Genomic DNA, 17,882 nt, shown 5'->3' with positions numbered 1-17,882 from the left:
TTTACAAAAGCTTAAAGGGAAAGAATTGGTTCAGTGGAATTGTGAAGCTGGAGGCTTTATGGGAATGGTGTCAAGAATTACAGAGCTGATTAAAAAAATGTTTCGGGACATTCTGTCTCCTTGATCATTTTTTCAGGCACCTTTTGAAATGCTGGACTCTTTGCTCAATGTCTCCTGAATTTTGGAGAAGTTACAAAAGGTATTTTAAGATGGTCAGAAAGATATTCCCTGTTCTCTATAATTTTCTTCTTGTACAAATTAGGGCTATCAGATCTCAACTACAAATGTCCAGATAACCACTAAATGGAGAAAAGAATTAAAATTGTCAACAACTCTGATCATCTGGACTTTGTTTTAGTGGGTCTGATAGCCCTGTTACAAATACAATGATGCATACAGCTCATAATAATACCTGGGATCAGTCCTATAAGAGCAGAGTAGAACTCACTTCTTTCTCTATCCATTTAAAAGTATAAATACTTTGAAAAAGTTTTGAATGTTTCATTATCTCCTGCAACTTGTGTTATTTTTTTAAAAAATGCTAGGTTAGAAACCAATTTATTTTATTTTATTTTTATTTATTTATTTGATTTTTATGCCGTCCTTCTCCTTAGACTTAGGGCGGCTTACAACATGTTAGCAATAGCACTTTTTTTAACAGAGCTACGCTATTGCCCCCACAATCTGGGTCCTCATTTTACCCACCTCGGAAGGCTGGAAGGCTGAGTCAACCTTGAGCCGGTGATGATATTTGAACCACTGACCTTCAGATCTACAAGTCAGCTTCAGTGGCCTGCAGTACAGCACTCTACCTGCTGCGCCACCCCGGCGCATGTTATAGGTATGTTATACAATTTTAAGGTTATTGTTAGTGTTGGGCGAACCGAACCTGCAAAGTTCGGGTCCGTGCCGAACTTTGCAGTGTTCCGCATGCCAAACTTTTTAAAAAGTTTGGGTAAAGTTCGGGTTCGGCCGAACACCGTGAAACACCGCCGCCCGGGAGGAAAGTGGGGAATCCCATTGTGGGATTTCCCACCTCCTTTTGCTTGAGGCGCTGTAAGCAAAAGGAGAAGGAAATCCCACGAAGGGATTCTGGGGGCGGGGCTTTGACATCATGGAGACTACTTCCTGGCCAGCCAAAACGGGGAGGAAGGAGTCTCTGTGACGTCAAAGCCCCGCCCCCAGAATCCTTTCGTGGGATTTCCCACCTCCTTTTGCTTGCAGCACCGCTGCAGCATCCTTTTCTGTAAAAATAAAAGGAAGCAAAAGGAGGTGGGAAATTCCCCACCTCCTTGTTTATTTTTACAGCAAAAGACACCGCAGCAGCTTGCCACAAGCAAAACTTCAGGTTCGGGTTCAGGTTCAGCGAACTCACCCGAACTTCACGGCAAAGTTTGGGTGAGTTCGCTGAACCCAAACTTTGTTGGGTTCACCCAACACTAGTTATTCTTACATCATAATTTCAGGCTGGCCTACAGTGTTCTCTAAAACTAAAAGACAAGGCATTTTGTCCTGCCTATTGTTTCAGATTTGTGTTTGTAGAGAGCAACTCAACTTTAGGCTAAATTTATACCCATTTATATGCATGTAGTTAAATCCAATGTTGTCATGATTCAACATTTAAGCCAGATTTCTCCATGATTGCTGAGAGTTGAAAAGATAGCATTACATTATTGTGGAAACTTTGGACTGGCGTGAGATCTTTTAAGATTACCGCTGGTATTTATCAGGTTCTGACCAGTTCTGTAGAATCAGAAGCAGAAATTTTGAATAGTTTGGAGAACCGGTAAATACCAACTCCGACTGGCCCCATCACCATCTAATTCTCTATCTCCCGAATGACAGCTGAACGGGGAGAAATGTGTATTTTGAAGTAACCTTCCCCAGGAGTGGAGAGGGGGAATGGAAATTTACATATCCTTCTCTTGCCATGCCCACCAAGCCACACCACTGGTAGTAAAACAAAAATTGAATCCGTCCACTGTCACAGATATAATTCATGAAAACGTTTCATAATTTTATAAATCTTTGCAAATAGAAATGTTGAAGAGATGAAAACTTCTTTCTTCATATGCTTCCTTCAGTTTGTACAGATTTCAGTTGAAGAACTTTTGAAATTTCATTTGCAGTCTGAAATGGTATACAGTGGTACCTCATCATATGAACTTAATTGGTTCCAGGAGGAGGTTCGTAAGGTGAAAAGTTCGTAAGATGAAACAATGTTTCCCATAGGAATCAATGTAAAAGCAAATAATGCATGCAAATCCTTCAGGAAAATCCCAAACTTTAGAAGGGAGGCGAACAGAGGGCAGGGAGGAGCAGCTAAAGGGGGCGGGTGGAAGAAGCAAGGCTAGGCTAAAGGGTGAGTGGGAAGGAAGAAAGGCAAGGGGGGCGCCCCTCCCTTTTCTTTCTTCAAAAGACACCGTTTCAGTTCCTTTGCAAGCACGTTGTTCTCTGCAAAAAATTTCCTCCCCCAAGCTGCCCCTCCCTCCTCCCTTTTCTTTCTTAAAAAGACACCCTTTCAGTTCCTTTGCAAACACGTTGTTCTCTGCAAAATGTTTTCTACTCCAAGCAGCCCCTCCCTCCTCCCTTTTCTTTCTTAAAAAGACACCCTTTCAGTTCCTTTGCAAACACATTGTTCTCTGCAAAAAATTTCCTCCCCCAAGCTGCCCCTCCCTCCTCCCTTTTCTTTCTTAAAAAGACACCCTTTCAGTTCCTTTGCAAACACGTTGTTCTCTGCAAAATGTTTTCTACTCCAAGCAGCCCCTCCCTCCTCCCTTTTCTTTCTTAAAAAGACACCCTTTCAGTTCCTTTGCAAACACGTTGTTCTCTGCAAAATTTTTCCTCCCCCAAGCTGCCCCTCCCTCCTCCCTTTTCTTTCTTAAAAAGACACCCTTTCAGTTCCTTTGCAAACACGTTGTTCTCTGCAAAATGTTTTCTACTCCAAGCAGCCCCTCCCTTTTCTTTCTTCAAAAAAAGGGGGGGAAGAAACCCCGTCATCCCAGCAGCAGCTGCTTGGGTTCGTAAGGTGAAAATAGTTCGGAAGAAGAGGCAAAAAAATCTTAAACACCGGGTTCGTATCTTGAAAAGTTCGTTAGAAGAGGTGTTCGTAAGATGAGGTACCACTGTAGTTACATTCTGCCATGTCAGTTTTTCATCACAAAAGTCTTGTTTTCTGTGCTTTATATATCCAAATCTTGATGAATGAAAGATCTTTGGCAAGGGCGTGATACATGAAAAGTCACTATATTTATTTCAATTTTTGTTGACATTTCTGATATTGTAGAAAGATTCCTCCAAAAGTAATATATTGGGGGGGGGATGTTTACTGTCAAGTTAGACAAATATTTAAACATTTACTCTCCTTTTTTTATATATATATAAAAGTCAGATTATGTTTATACCGAAGAGGCTCCAAGCACTCTGAAAACCAATTGAAGTGATGATAGAGCAAAAGTAAATCTGGGTTTCTTGGAAAGTTATTGTACATTATCAAGAGTTTCTGATTTCAAGCTCTTTAATGTTAATGAGATATGATCTTAATTTGTAATTGCATTTAATATTTCTCAATACAATTTAAAACCACAATTGAGCCCAAAATTTCTATGCCTAAGTGAGACAGCTGTTAAATTAGTTTTGCCCCATTTTACAACCTTTCTTGCCACAGTCCTTAATAAATCATTCCAGTTGTTAAGTTAGTAATAATAATAATAATAATAATAATAATAATAATAATAATAATAATAATAATAAATAATAATAATAATTTATTAGACTTGCATGCCGCCCCTCTCCAAAGACTTGGGGCGGCTCACAACAACAATAAAACAATGCAAATACAAATCCAATAATTAAAACTGTAACTAAAACCCATTATCTTAAAAACGATCGATACTACACAATCACAACCACTCATAACTTTAATAGTCAGAGAAAGGGATACATTAGTTGCCCCATGCCTGGCGACATTGATAGGCCTTCAGGCTCTTGCGAAAGGCAAGGAGAATGGGAGCAGTTCGAATCTCCAAAGGGAGTTGACAGAAAAGGCCGCCACAGAAAAGGCTCTTCCCTAAGCCCCGCCAGATGACATTTTCTGGTTGACGGGACCTGGAGAAGGCCAACTCAGCCGCTGGGATTTATGTGGCAGAAGGCGGTCCCATAAGTATTCTGGTCCGGTGCCATGTAGGGCTTTATAGGTCATCACCAACACTTAATTGTGTCCGGAAACAACGCAGGCCGCGGAGTGTTGATGAAACAGGGGTGTATCTGGAAAGGCCCATGACTGCTCGCACGGCCACATTCTGCATGATCTGGAGTTTCCGAATACTGTTGTTAAGTGAATCAGCTTCCGCAATGATTTTGCTTGTCAGAAGGTTGCAAAATATGATCCTGGTCATAAATACAAGCATTATGACTGTCATAAATATGAGTCAGTTGCCCAGTGTCTGAATTTTGATCATATGACCAGTGAAGGACCACTCTTCTTACCTGCTACCGGAGCTCCCTTGGAGGCGTGCAAAGGCGCCCATCATTTGTGCGCGCCTGTCAGCATGAGATATGGCTTCTGGCCATGCGCAGTAAGTCAAATCTCGTGCGAGGACATGCGTGAGTGCGAGATTACGGCTATTTTTGCAGATATTTTTGCTTCCGCGTATGCGCAGAAGCAAAAAATCGCCAAAATCTCACTCTTGCATGCATTCTTCTGCGCATGCACAGAAGCCAAATCTTACACGGGAGCACATCAGGGACACACAGCTGCACACGCATCCCGGATTTTCCTACCAGAGCTGCACACCTGGGCGCACTGGCTGCTGTACGCCACTGCATATGACCATGACGATAGCACAAGGGTCATAAGTGTGAAAATGGTTGTGTCACAATTTTTTTAGGGCCATTGAAATTTTGAACGGTCACTAAATGAACTGTTGTAAGTCAAGGACTGCCTGTACATTTTCCTAAATAATGACTGCTAAAAGGGCCAGTACAATGGAAACTCCAGCTCATGGGTGTGGTTAATTCTTCTTTTCTGCTCATGAGTATCCAAGAAGAGAAAAGGGGTTATTTAAAAAATCAACATGGCAGCTGTGACTGAAGAATCAATGCCCCACTCCTTTCTTAGGCGTATCTTGGAAATAGGGCATCCACTACACAATTACAATCACATACTGAGTCTAAGGAGAAGGGCGGCATAAAAATCAAACAAACAAACAAACAAACAAATAAATAAATAAATAATGGCATTTTTTAATGCACATACAGCTTGTGGACACCCCTGTTTTTGTTACAGTCTCAATTAAAATATCCTCCAAATTGTAATTGGCCCAAGAGTAAGACTGAGTAGCCGGGGCGGGGGGGAGAGACATAGGAAAAATGGGAGAGGACAGGGGTGGGGGGGGTTTGTTTTTTTTCCCCCAGGCCTTCCCATCTCTACCAGAATGGAAATCTTCCACTGGTATGAAATAAACATAATAAACATAATAAACATAATAAACATAATAAACATAATAATAATAATAATAATAATAATAGCAATAATAATAGCAATAATAATAGCAATAATAATAGCAATAATAATATAATAATAATAATATTATAATAATGATGATGATGATGATTGGGGCGGAAATGGTACTTGGCACGCTGGGCGCAGTGCCAAAGGATCTCAGCGGACATTTGAAAACCATCGGAATTGACAAAATCTCCATCTGTCAATTGGAAAAGGCCGCTTTACTGGGATCGGCAAACATAATTCGCCGCTACATCACACAGTCCTAGGTGCTTGGAAAGCGCCCGACTGTTGATGAAATACGGAATCCAGCATAGTGATCTCGTTTGCTGTGTTGTATTGATATAATAATAATAATAATAATAATAATAATAATATTAATTTATTAGATTTGTATGCCGCCCCTCTCCATCGACTCGGAGCAAAACCAGAAATGATTCCAAGGTTGGCAACGCTGAGTCCCGAGTCCTCAGAGAAGGGTGGCATATAAGTCCAATAAATAAATAAATGCAGTAATGATAGGCATTACAGATTCCAAATTTAAATTTTAGAAAACAAAAAGCATTGGCTAAATCTTTGCTCCAGTCATCCCCAAGGTCAGATGTTGGCCCTTGTAAAGGCTACTGTTCCAGAATCTATGCTAGCTGAAGACTCCTCTTACTGGAGCAAACAAAGATCGGAAAGCCTGGCGGTTCTTGATCCAGCTAAGCAATACCGGATCTAGATGGAAACTTTCAGGACATCCCTGTATTCTAAACTAAATTAGGAAGTTGAAAAACATCCCAAAGCAGGCATTGGCAGCACTTCAGCACTGTTGCTAAGATACAATAGGGATGTAACCTTTGCAGCCTTCACTGTACTTAGAAGCTAAACAGAATTAAGTCTGTTTATTATTTGGATAAGACACTACTAGGAAATCTCAGAACTGTCTGTTAGGCTGGGAAATTTTAACAAAAATCCTGGTGGAACAATTTGCAACACAATTTCTGTTGAGTTTGATTTTTGAGCTTTTTTATAGCTACTTAGGCATGCTGGTTTCAAAACTGTAGTTAGTTTTCTTCTACCACGTCAAGTTTTTTCTCTACATCTTATATATATAATATAGTTAATTAGGCAACATGAATATCAAATTGCATTTTTTACATAGGCATCTTGCTAACTTCCTGGAAAATCTTGGTGCAGTCAGTGATGAGCAGGGTGTGCGATTCCACCAAGATTTGAAGGTCATAGAGGCATGATATCAAGGTAGATGGGATGTATATATGATGGCTGACTATTGTTGGAGCATCAAACGAGAATGTCCACAGATTAAACGCTCCAGAAAAAGCTATAAGCTAAAAGTTTTACCTTAATATTTATTTATTCATTCATTTATTCATTCATTCATTCATTCATCTATTTATTCATTTATTCATTTGTCCAATACACAAATACATAGGAAGAAAAATAGACATGTGGTAATATATATAAGGGTAAAAGTGAACTTAGAGGAGAGGATATATGAAAGGAAGAGAATATGCATGATAGGTGAAAGAAAGGAAAGACAATTGGACAGGGGACGAAAGGCACACCAGTGCACTTATGTACGCCCCTTACTGGCCTCTTAGGAACCTGGAGAGGTCAATCGTGGAGAGTCTAAGGGAGACGTGTTGTGGGTTAGGGGTTGACACAATTGAGCCCGATAACGAGTTCCACGCTTCGATAACTCGATTGTTGAAATCATATTTTTTACAGTCAAGTTTGGAGCGGTTCGTATTAAGTTTGAATCTGTTGCGTGCTCTTGTGTTGTTGCGGTTGAAGCTGTATAATATGTATTGTTGTGGTTCAGCCTGAGGCTGCTCAGGGACCGGCTGTGTCTCTGCTGGCTCCATGCCCGGAGGAGGATGACAGCGAAGAGGAGGGGGCTGAACAGTCGGACGGGGGAGAGGAAAGTCAGGAATGGGATGAAGGAGAACAGCATGAGAGCCCCCGGGGGGGGGGGCTCTCCCCAGCCAGTAGCTTGGAGTCATTAGGTGATGAAGCACAAGCCGTCATTGACATGCGACAGAGACGGTCAGATCAAAGAAAGGAGCAATTAAAGAAGTATTATCAGCACTGAATTAGGAACAGCTGGGCTTCGGTGTGGTCCTCCTTAGCAGAGTTTAAAAGGCAGGCAAGCCCTTGAAGCCATGTGGAGTGTTATCAGTTGGAGTTACGGTGTCCTGCTTTGTTCTCGGTGTCTCTGTTCCTGGCTTGTGGCCCAGCAGTTTGGAAGACCCGTGGGAGGTGTAGGTCTGCCATCTACAGCCTCGTCTTGGCAGCAAGAATCCTGTATTGCTGCATGGACTTTTGCCTTCGTGGATATATCTGAAGATACAGCATTTTCATGTCTGTAAGGACATTTTCTTTTACCTGTGTTTTGCTTGAATTTTATAAACTGCCTTTGCCTTTTACCGGTGTGTCTGGCTTCTATTTTTGGGTTGGTATTGGTTTCCGGAGTGACCCAGACAGAACAATGTATAATTTCCGTTTGATAAAAAAATAACTGTTTGTATGAAGACAATTTAACTTGCAGTAACTATTATAGCCTTTGTATGAATAAAATTATTCTTTGTAAACAGGATATTTGGTAAGTTTTTACTTTACTTTCCTTTAGATGCACAAATTGTATGACTTGTATGTATGTATGATCAGTTGACATGATAGACAAAAACTGGTTATTTTTCGATCCATAGGCCAAACGTTAGTTGAAAACATGTCACAGATTTAAGCCAACAAAATTGCTGTTCCCCAATGTTATGAGAAGTAGTAAACTACCACTACACTTGGGCCAAGTACATTTTTCTTTTGCCAAGAAAATTGCAGAAGGATGTTCCAGAGTAAAATGTGATTTAAGATTTATTTGTTTTGGGGGGGTTTTGTTGTTGATCTGATATTGCAGTTTCCACTACAGTTTGATAAGGATATGTATATATATATACGTAGATATAATTATAATTATGCACTTATTTGACCTTACTGCATGGAATTTTCCAAGTAACAAAAATTTCCCGGGCATTCAAATTAGTAATAAATTCTGGCATAGCTAAAATATCTTGAAGCCGCGTTAAGGCTCGCTGTCATGATGGACCTAACAATTCAGAGTGAGTGATGTTGTTAAATTGGTTTGTTTATACACAATGTGCTTAAAGTATGTAACTTTTTGTATAGTCAGAAGCTTTTGCATCCCTATCAACAATACAATACTTTGCTGAATGAACATCATTTTTGCTTTTATCTGCATAATGAAATGTAATGCTAGTAATTTTAATCTTCGGTTAGGAAGCACGCTTATAGCTTTGAGCCAAAGTCTTCACCTGGTGTCTGAAATTCTGTTTTTGAAAAAGGCTGTTTCCATTTAAGAAATGACAAAGTCCTACAACAGAGGGGTTACAAGGTTACTGTACGAAACTCAACATGTTTAGACAGCTTAATTGCAAAGAAAATAACAGTTCCTTCGGAAAGAAATATTTGGAATACTCATAGTATTGTGACCTTTAAACTTTTCTATTTCAATTAGGACCACATATTTTCTGGCATCTTATCTAGCTTTTGAAGTCAGCATCACTACTTAACCTTGCATTTATCTAACTATGCCACCTTGAAAGTTTTTAAAAAAATTAGAACTATGGGGCTTCCTCAATTTTTTGTGACATACTAAACATTCTCAGAAGAATAGTAGGTATTACTCAAGAAAATGCACTTGGACCTCATTACAGTGAACCTCTGTTCAAAGCTCTGACTAAATTCAACAGTGTCCCCTTGAAAATCTCCTCCTCTATCTGTCCTTGCACAAGATTGGCTGGAAACAATCAGCTTTTGCCAAAGTAAAGAAAATAAAAGTAGGAATGTTACCCATTTCTTAGAATTATTTCCTTTAAATGTAAAAAGAAATTCTAGAGTAAATTAAGCAAATATACATATCTACATGTCCAAACCAATTCTGAGTATTTCTTCTCTATCCCTCTAATGAGAGATAAATGGCAATCCGTAAGTGTAAACAGGAGAGGAATTTATTACAACTTGTCTCCAGAGTTGTCGTAAACTTTATAAAAAATGATTTAAAATGTACTCTGTACTTGACTTTTTTTTTAAAAAAGGAGGAACAATTTCTTTGCAATTCCAGTTTTTTAAAGAGAAATTGAGTCTGTATCTTACAAGATGCCATGGAGGCTTTGGTGGGGACTTATTTTTACAATAGTAATATATTTTAATCTCCACAGTTGTGAATCAAGAGGGCCAACCACTGATTGAAGGCAGGTTGAAAGAAAAGCAAATCCGATGGAAATTCATTAAAAGATGGAAGACTCGCTATTTTACACTTGCTGGCAATCAACTTCTCTTTCACAAAGGAAAATCTGTAAGTTGAAGAGAGAAAGAAAAAAAACCACTTTAAAAACTGTCTGCATTCCCCAACTCTGAAAAAATGGTGATGATTCTTTAGCATGCACCACAAATGTAAGACATAAGAATATTCCTAAGTTAAATCCATCCATCAGCATTGTTTCATAGCTGTGGGTCTAATTAGTCCTTAAAAATTTACACTGCTTTGTTTTGCAAAGCCATTTTTTTTTTAAAAAGAATAAGGATAATCTAAATTACCAGTCTTAGCAGTAGCTCTGCCATGAATGGTAAGGGAAGAACTGTTCAGCTTTGGCATATTTAGGACAAAATCTTACAACCATAACCCGATCTTCATCCAAATGTAGAGTACTCTTTTTTTATTATTCAAGGTAGATTTCTACCTTAGAGTTTAGCTTGCAAATATGGTTGCTGGTGTCCCACCAGTTAGTTTTATGTAGTAGTAGTAGTAGTAGTAGTAGTAGTAGTAGTAGTAGTAGTAGTAGTAATAGTAATAATAATAATAATAATAACAACAACAACAATAATAATAATTTATTAGATTTGTATGCCGCCCCTCTACGCAGACAGCTCACAACAATAATAATAACAACAGTATACAATGTAACAAATCTAATATTAAAAATTATCTAAAAACCCATCATTTAAAAATCATACAGCACAAGCATACCATACATAAACTATATAAACCCCGGGGAGATGTCTCAATTCCCCCATGCCTGGCGATATAGGTGGGTCTTGAGCAATTTACGAAAGGCAAGGAGGGTGGGGGCAGTTCTGATCTCTGGGGGGAGTTGGTTCCAGAGGGCCGGGGCCGCCACAGAGAAGGCTCTTCCCCTGGGGCCCGCCAGACATTGTTTAGTTGACGAGACCCGGAGAAGGCCAACTCTGTGGGACCTTATCGGCCGCTGGGATTCATGCAGCAGAAGACAATCCCGGAGATATTCTAGTCCAATGCCATGTCGGGCTTTATAGGTCATTACCAACACCATCTTCTGCCTCACACGTCCCAGTGAGAGGAGCCCACAGAGTTGACCTTCTCCAGGTCCCATCAGCCAAGCAATATCAACTGGCGAGACCATGGGGAAGGGCCTTCTCTATGGCGGCTCCAGTCCTCTGGAACCAACTCTCCTCAAAGATTCACACCGCCCCCACCCTCCTGGCCTTCTAAAAGGCTAAGAACAAAATATGGCTAAAATAGCAAGAACAGCCACAGAGGAGGAAAAAGTAGCATGGCAATCTTTCATAAAATTCATTGTTTGGAGCATTAAGATATTGATAAATTAATACTGGATCTCAGTTCTTTTCTCTGCTTGCCTCTCTACCGACATTTATTTGGTAAAATATGGAGCTGTGGTGGTGCAATGCACTGTTAGAGTGTAATGGTCCACGCTGATTCTGCCCAGAGTTTATAGTTCGATCTTGACTGGTTTTGTACTGGCAGTTCTGTGATAGCAAAAACTTCAGAAGAGAAGGATTTGGGGGTAGTGATTTCTTACAGTCCAAAATGGGTGAGCAGTGCAGTCAGGCGGTAGGAAAAGCAAGTAGAATGCTTGGCTGCATAGCTAGAGGTATAACAAGCAGGAAGAGGGAGGTTGTGATCCTGCTGTATGGAGCACTGGTGAGACCACATTTGGAATACTGTGTTCAGTTCTGGAGACCTCACCTACAAAAAGATATTGACAAAATTGAACGGGTCCAAAGACGGGCTACAAGAATGGTGAAAGTCTTATCAGGAAAGACTTCATGGACTCAATCTGTATAGTCTGGAGGACAGAAGGGAAAGGGGGGACATGATCGAAACATTTAAATATGTTAAAGGGTTAAATAAGATTCAGGAGGGAAGTGTTTTTAATAGGAAAGTGAACACAAGAACAAGGGGGCACAATGAGGTTTGTTGGGGAAAAGATTGGAAGCAACATGAGAAAATAATAATAATATTTTACTGAAAGAGTAGTAGATCCTTGGAACAAACTTCCAGCAGACATGGTTGGTAAATCCACAGTAACTGAATTTAAACATGCCTGGGATAAACATATAGCCATCCTAAGATAAAATACAGGAAGTAGTATAAGGGCAGACTAGATGGACCATGAGGTCTTTTTCTGCTGTCAATCTTCTATGTTTCTATGTGAGGTTGATTCAACTTTCCATCCTTTTGAGGTCATAAAATGAGGACCCAGATTGTTGGGGACAATATCCTAACTCAGTAAACCACTTAGAGAGGACTGTAAATCACTAGGAAGTGGCATATAAGTCTAGGTGCTATTGCCAGTGTTATTGCTATTTATTTTAACAGCATTAAATGACAATGAGCCCATTACAGGTGGCTAGAATTAGAGCCAGCTGAATAGGTTTCTGTGCCAGACTGACTCTGAGAACAAACAGAACACTTTTAGTTCAGGATTATCAGATGGGCATCTTTCACATGCATTAAAAGTATTTAAAACCTAGTGGGAACATTGGCCAAATCCTACATCTCTGGCTTCACTTAGAAAAGTATTATAACATGTGCACTAATACTGAAAAAGGGTGGAAATCATACATATTGATAGCTTAGTAAGCAGCAATTCCTATAAAAAAAAAAAACAGTTCCAGCAAAACAAATTAAGTGTTTCAAAGATTTTTCCATACATAGTAAATTGAGCCTATACTATAGTACCACTATTTTATCTGTTCATTAGATCTAAACTGCACTTTTTCCCCTAGCAATTCAAAGCTACACAGATAGCATTTTTACTTTCAAAGACAGGCAATGACCACCCCTAAGTCAGCCCAATTAAATTCCAGGGATGAAGGTCAACCTTAACCTGATATTCACAACAGTCTCAGTAGTATAATAAATTGGCTTCTCCTTGTTCTTGCTCATGTAGAAGTTTAAAGAGTTTTGCCAGAAATTAATGTTAACTAATGTTTAATATGAATACTGACATTGCTCTTTCTTTTTCACATAAGCATCTTGGAACACAGGGCCTTTTTCCTCCTGCCCCTTCATGGCACTGGACCAGAATATCTGCAAAACCGCCTTCTGCCACATGAATCCCAGTGGCCAGTTAGGTCCCACAGAGTTGGCCTTCTCTGGATCCCGTCGACTAAACAATGTCAGCTGGCGGGACCTGCGGGGAAGAGTCTTCTCTGTGGCGGCCCCAACCCTCTGGAACCAGCTCCCCCCAGAGATTAGGATTGCCCTCACCCTCCTTGCCTTTTGTAAACTCCTTAAAAACCCTGCTGTTCTGTTCGGGTCGTATGCGACCCGAAGCCAAGTTTGAGTCCCTGTAAAAAATTTTCCCTGCATATCTGAAACTTGAAATTTCATGTAGGTTCATCATTTCAGGGGTTCTCTCTATGAGAATTTTTTTGAGGGGGTGGGGGGCTTAGTTTTTGCTGGGCAAAAAAAGTTACAAATCTTATGTTCCCGGGTCACCCTGACCCGGACCGAAAACTCTTCATTTGCAGTGCTTATGTTTGGTCTTTTTGAAAGCTTTTTTCACTTGGAAAGTAGTCTGAACATTTCTGCACACAATGATATGAAAATTGAAATGAAAAAAGTAATTCTTATTGGTTTATTTTGCGGATATAATGCACGCCCCCCCCGTTTTTGTGAAAAAATTTTCAATTTATGGATAGTTTTGCTTGCAAAGTGCATTCTATTTTACTAAAGTTGGTGTGGGATTGGTAGCTTGAACATTTCTGAATATAAGAAAAATATAAAGGAACTGAAAAAAATGATTCTTATTGGTTTTTTAACATCAGAAATAAGGCCTCCCCCCCCCCCCTTGGCTGCTTGCAACCATTTTCACTTTTTATTTTTTTATGCTCCAAATCCGAAATATTCTTTAAAATCTTAGGCATTCATTTACTCAATTTAACAATGCTGATCATCAAAAAATATTTTTGGGGTGGTGGCTAATTGTTTTCTGGGCAAAAAAAAATCATAACTTTGAATCTGTTTCTGTTCGTATGTGACCGGACCAAAAATATTTTTTTTAGGTACTTGAATTTGATCTTTTTGAAAACTTTTTCAACTGGAAAACTAGTTTGAACATTTATGAACATAATGATATGAAAATTGAACTGGAAAAATTGAGACTTATATTTTTATTTTGATCAAAAAGCCCCTCCCCCCATCCTTTTTTAATTTCGTGTCAATTTCTATTTTTTAAGGCTACAAATCCCTAAGGAATTTTCCCCCAAAAGGTTTGATATACTAAATTGAACATTTCTGAATATAAGAAAAATATAAATGAACTGAAAAAAATGGTTCTTATTGGTTTATTTTTGCCACAAAAGGGCCACCCCCCCTCGGCCTTGCTGTGTGCCATTATTGTCACTGTTTATACATATTTGTCTAGAAATATTTGGAATATCCTTTTGAAAATCAACCACATTGTAGCCAGAGAACTAATTTTATGAAACAAATCCATTTTACTAAAAAAAAGTATGTAAGTTTGAAATTAACAGCATAATTTTTATATAAATTGAAATAATTGAGGCATACTTTATGTGCAAAATAAACCAATATGCATCAATTTTTCCAGTTCAATTTTCATATCATTATGTTCAGAAATGTTCAAGCTACCAATCCCACACCAACTTTAGTAAAATAGAATGTATTTTGCTAGCAAAACTATCCATAAAGTGAAGACTATTTAAAAAAAACGGGGGGGCGTGCATTTCATCAACAAAATAAACCAATATGCATCAATTTTTCCAGTTCAATTTTCATATCATTATGTTCAGAAATGTTCAAGCTACCAATCCCATACCAACTTTAGTAAAATAGAATGCATTTTGCAAGCAAAACTATCCATAAATTGAAAAAAATTTCACAAAAACAGGGGGGGCGTGCATTATATCCGCAAAATAAACCAATAAGATTTACTTTTTTCATTTCAATTTTCATATCATTGTGTGCAGAAATGTTCAGACTACTTTCCAAGTGAAAAAAGCTTTCAAAAAGACCAAACATAAGCACTGCAAATGAAGAGTTTTCGGTCCGGGTCAGGGTGACCCGGGAACATAAGATTTGTTACTTTTCTTAAACAGAACAGCAGGGTTAAAACCCACCTCTGCCGTCAGGCATGGGGGAACTGAGACATCTCCCCCTTGCCTATGTAGTTTTATGTATGGTATATTTGTGTGTATGATTTTTAAATAATGGGTCTATTAGACTTTTAATGTTAGATTTGTTATTTTAGACTTTTAATATTGGATTTGCTACTGTATATTGTTTTATCACTGTTGTGAGCTGCCCCGAATCTGCAGAGAGGGGTGGCATACAAATCTAATAAATAATAATAGTAATAATAATGATGATGATGATAATAATAATAATAATAATAATAATAATAACAACAACGACAAGTGAAGACAAGATGGGGAGGGGGACAAATGATTAATTGTGTATCATGATATCATGTGTTCTGACCTAGCTGATCTGGCTCCCAAATACTATAAATCCTCTGTAAATAAATGATTCCGTTTTTAGGTGCGCCATTAGCCTTGATCAAAAAGTCTCCCTTCCTCTTACAGCAAGCTAACAAGTTTGTCCGGCAGGGATTTGCCTGCCCCACCTATTCATTTCCGCCCCCTGCCTTTTATCCCCAGAGCTAGGGTGGGGCTTTGCTAGCAGTGATGGCACTTTCCGTCCCAAGGATCGGCCCATAGGTTTCCACTGCTCCCCTCTCCTCTGCCTTCTATGCATCCATGTCTCAGGCACTGGACCAAGCTGGACCTCTTCCTCATCAGTCCCTGCCAGACCTGGGGGCTGTTGACTTTCCACCTGAGGGCTGATGGACGGCCCAGGCTCTGACAGTTCCTTTCCCTCTTCCCCCTCGGAGCTGTCAGATTGCCTTGATGTTGGTCTTCACTCCAACGCCACCCCTTCGTCTGATTTGGCTGCTGGAGGGGCCAGCGGCAAACAGGCCACAACATCATGGCGCAAATACTGCAATGTATATACAGTGGTACTTCTACTTACGAACTTAATTCATTCCGTGACCAGGTTCTTAAGTAGAAAAGTTTGTAAGGAGAAGCAATTTTTCCCATAGGAATCAATGTAAAAGCAAATAATACGTGCAAACCCATTAGGAAAGAAATGAAAGCTCAGAATTTGGGTGGCAGGAAGAGGAGGAAGAAGAGAAGGAGGACAGTCACTGCCCAGAGCGAAGGGAACGTTTCTTTTCTCTGGGTGCTGGCAGAGGTTTATTCCCAGAGAAAGGAAATTGCTTTGTTCATTCTGGACTGCCAAAGCCTCCTTAAGCACCACCGAAAGGCAGCCCAGAAAAGCCCGAGATGGCCAGGATTAAAGGGGGAATGGCAGGAAACTGGCTGGGCTTTCGTGCCGCTCTCAAATTTCCTGGGAAATTTTTCTGGGCTTGGGTTCTTAAGTAGAAAATGGTTCTTAAGAAGAGGCAAAAAAATCTTGAACACCCGGTTCTTATCTAGAAACGTTCTTAAGTAGAGGCGTTCTTAGGTAGAGGTACTATAGTATTTGCATTAGACATCCGAAAGTAAATACAGTTGGGTGGAATTTCAATCATGGCAACACTGCACAGGAGTCATTATTTTAGCATAAACTTTTCGATATCTCAGAGCCCAAATGGCTGGTGAACTTGCTCGTTATCTACATAAAGATGAGATGAAAGCACTTAGATTGAACAAAAAAAATTAACAATAAAATTAACAATGCATTTTTCTGATGAGATACCTTCTCTATTGCTTTTTCAGAAAGATGACCCAGATGATTGTCCCATTGAGCTGTGTAAAGTCCAGAGTGTCAAAGTGGTAGCCAAGAAGCGCCGAGATCGCAGTCTTCCTCGGGCCTTTGAAATCTTCACGGACAATAAGACGTATGTCTTCAAGGCCAAGGATGAAAAAAATGCCGAAGAATGGCTGCAGTGCATTAATGTGGCAGTGGCACAAGCTAAAGAACGAGAAAGCAGAGAAGCAACCACATATTTGTAACAACTATAAATTTACTTTTGTAAATTTGCCCTTCGTGGCACTGGACCAGAATATCTCCGGGACCGCCTTCTGCCGCACGAATCCCAGCGACCAGTTAGGTCCCACAGAGTTGGCCTTCTCCGGGTCCCGTCAACTAAACAATGTCGTTTGGCGGGACCCAGGGGAAGAGCCTTCTCTGTGGCGGCCCCGACCCTTTGGAACCAACCTCCCCCCAGATATCAGAGCTGCCCCCACCCTCCTTGCTTTTCGTAAGCTCCTTAAAACCCACCTCTGTCGTCAGGCATGGGGAAATTGAGACTTTCCCTCCCCCTAGGCTTATAAAATTTATGCATGGTATGTTAGTATGTATGATTGGTTTTTAAATTGGGGTTTTAAATTAACTTAAATATTAGATTTGTTTACATTGTATTATTATTGCTGTGAGCCGCCCCGATTCTGCGGAGAGGGGCGGCATACAAATCTGATTAATAAAGAAATACTTCTGTTTTCTTGAAGATTTTTTTCAGTCATAGATAACTACATAGAGTATCTCGATATCTGAATTGCAAAGGATATTATACAGGCTGTGCAATGTGTTTTGCAGTGAGAAATGGTACCGCTAAGATCTTATACCACAATATTCCATCTTTATGATCTTTGGATATCACATAGACTAATTCATAGAGCTGAGATATCACAACCAGATATCACAACCAGGACCTGGGCTCTGTTGAAGAGAAGGAGGATGCATACATAAGTACAGTAATACCTCATCTTACGAACTTAATTGGTTCCAGGACGAGGTTCATAAGGTGAAAAATTCGTAAGATGAAACAATGTTTCCCATAGGAATCAATGGAAAAGCCAATAATGTGTGCAAGCCCATTAGGAAAACACAAAACATTAAGGCGTTTTTTTTAAAAAAAAGCGGCGGGGATGAAGCTGAGGCTAACGGAGTGGGGGGAGGTGGCAAGAGGTGGCAGTCCCAACGAAGCAAAGTGAAAAGAGCCTCTCTTGAGCTCCATGGGTCTTTCCCTCCTGTTTTTGCCCA

General features: G+C 39.8%; 1 protein-coding gene across 5 annotated transcripts in view; it reads left to right on the top strand.

The window, feature by feature from the left end:
* The window catches only part of VEPH1 (ventricular zone expressed PH domain containing 1), a 181,809-nt gene extending 164,463 nt beyond the window's left edge, over nt 1-17,346 (top strand). For all 5 annotated transcript variants that reach the window (XR_011559233.1, XM_070753507.1, XM_070753508.1 and 2 more), the window contains 2 exons: nt 9,748-9,884; nt 16,616-17,346. Coding sequence is in view for 4 of the 5 variants with exons in the window: in XM_070753507.1 (XP_070609608.1) it covers nt 9,748-9,884; nt 16,616-16,852 (374 nt within the window). In the remaining variant the exon portion in view is untranslated. The remainder of the gene's footprint in view (nt 1-9,747; nt 9,885-16,615) is intronic.
* Nucleotides 17,347-17,882: the final 536 nt, after the last annotated feature.

The sequence above is a fragment of the Erythrolamprus reginae genome, chromosome 5, assembly GCF_031021105.1.
Source record: "Erythrolamprus reginae isolate rEryReg1 chromosome 5, rEryReg1.hap1, whole genome shotgun sequence".
Lineage (NCBI taxonomy): Eukaryota > Metazoa > Chordata > Lepidosauria > Squamata > Dipsadidae > Erythrolamprus > Erythrolamprus reginae.
Note: the sequence above shows the minus strand (reverse complement) of the source record. Positions and strands in the feature narration are given on the sequence as shown.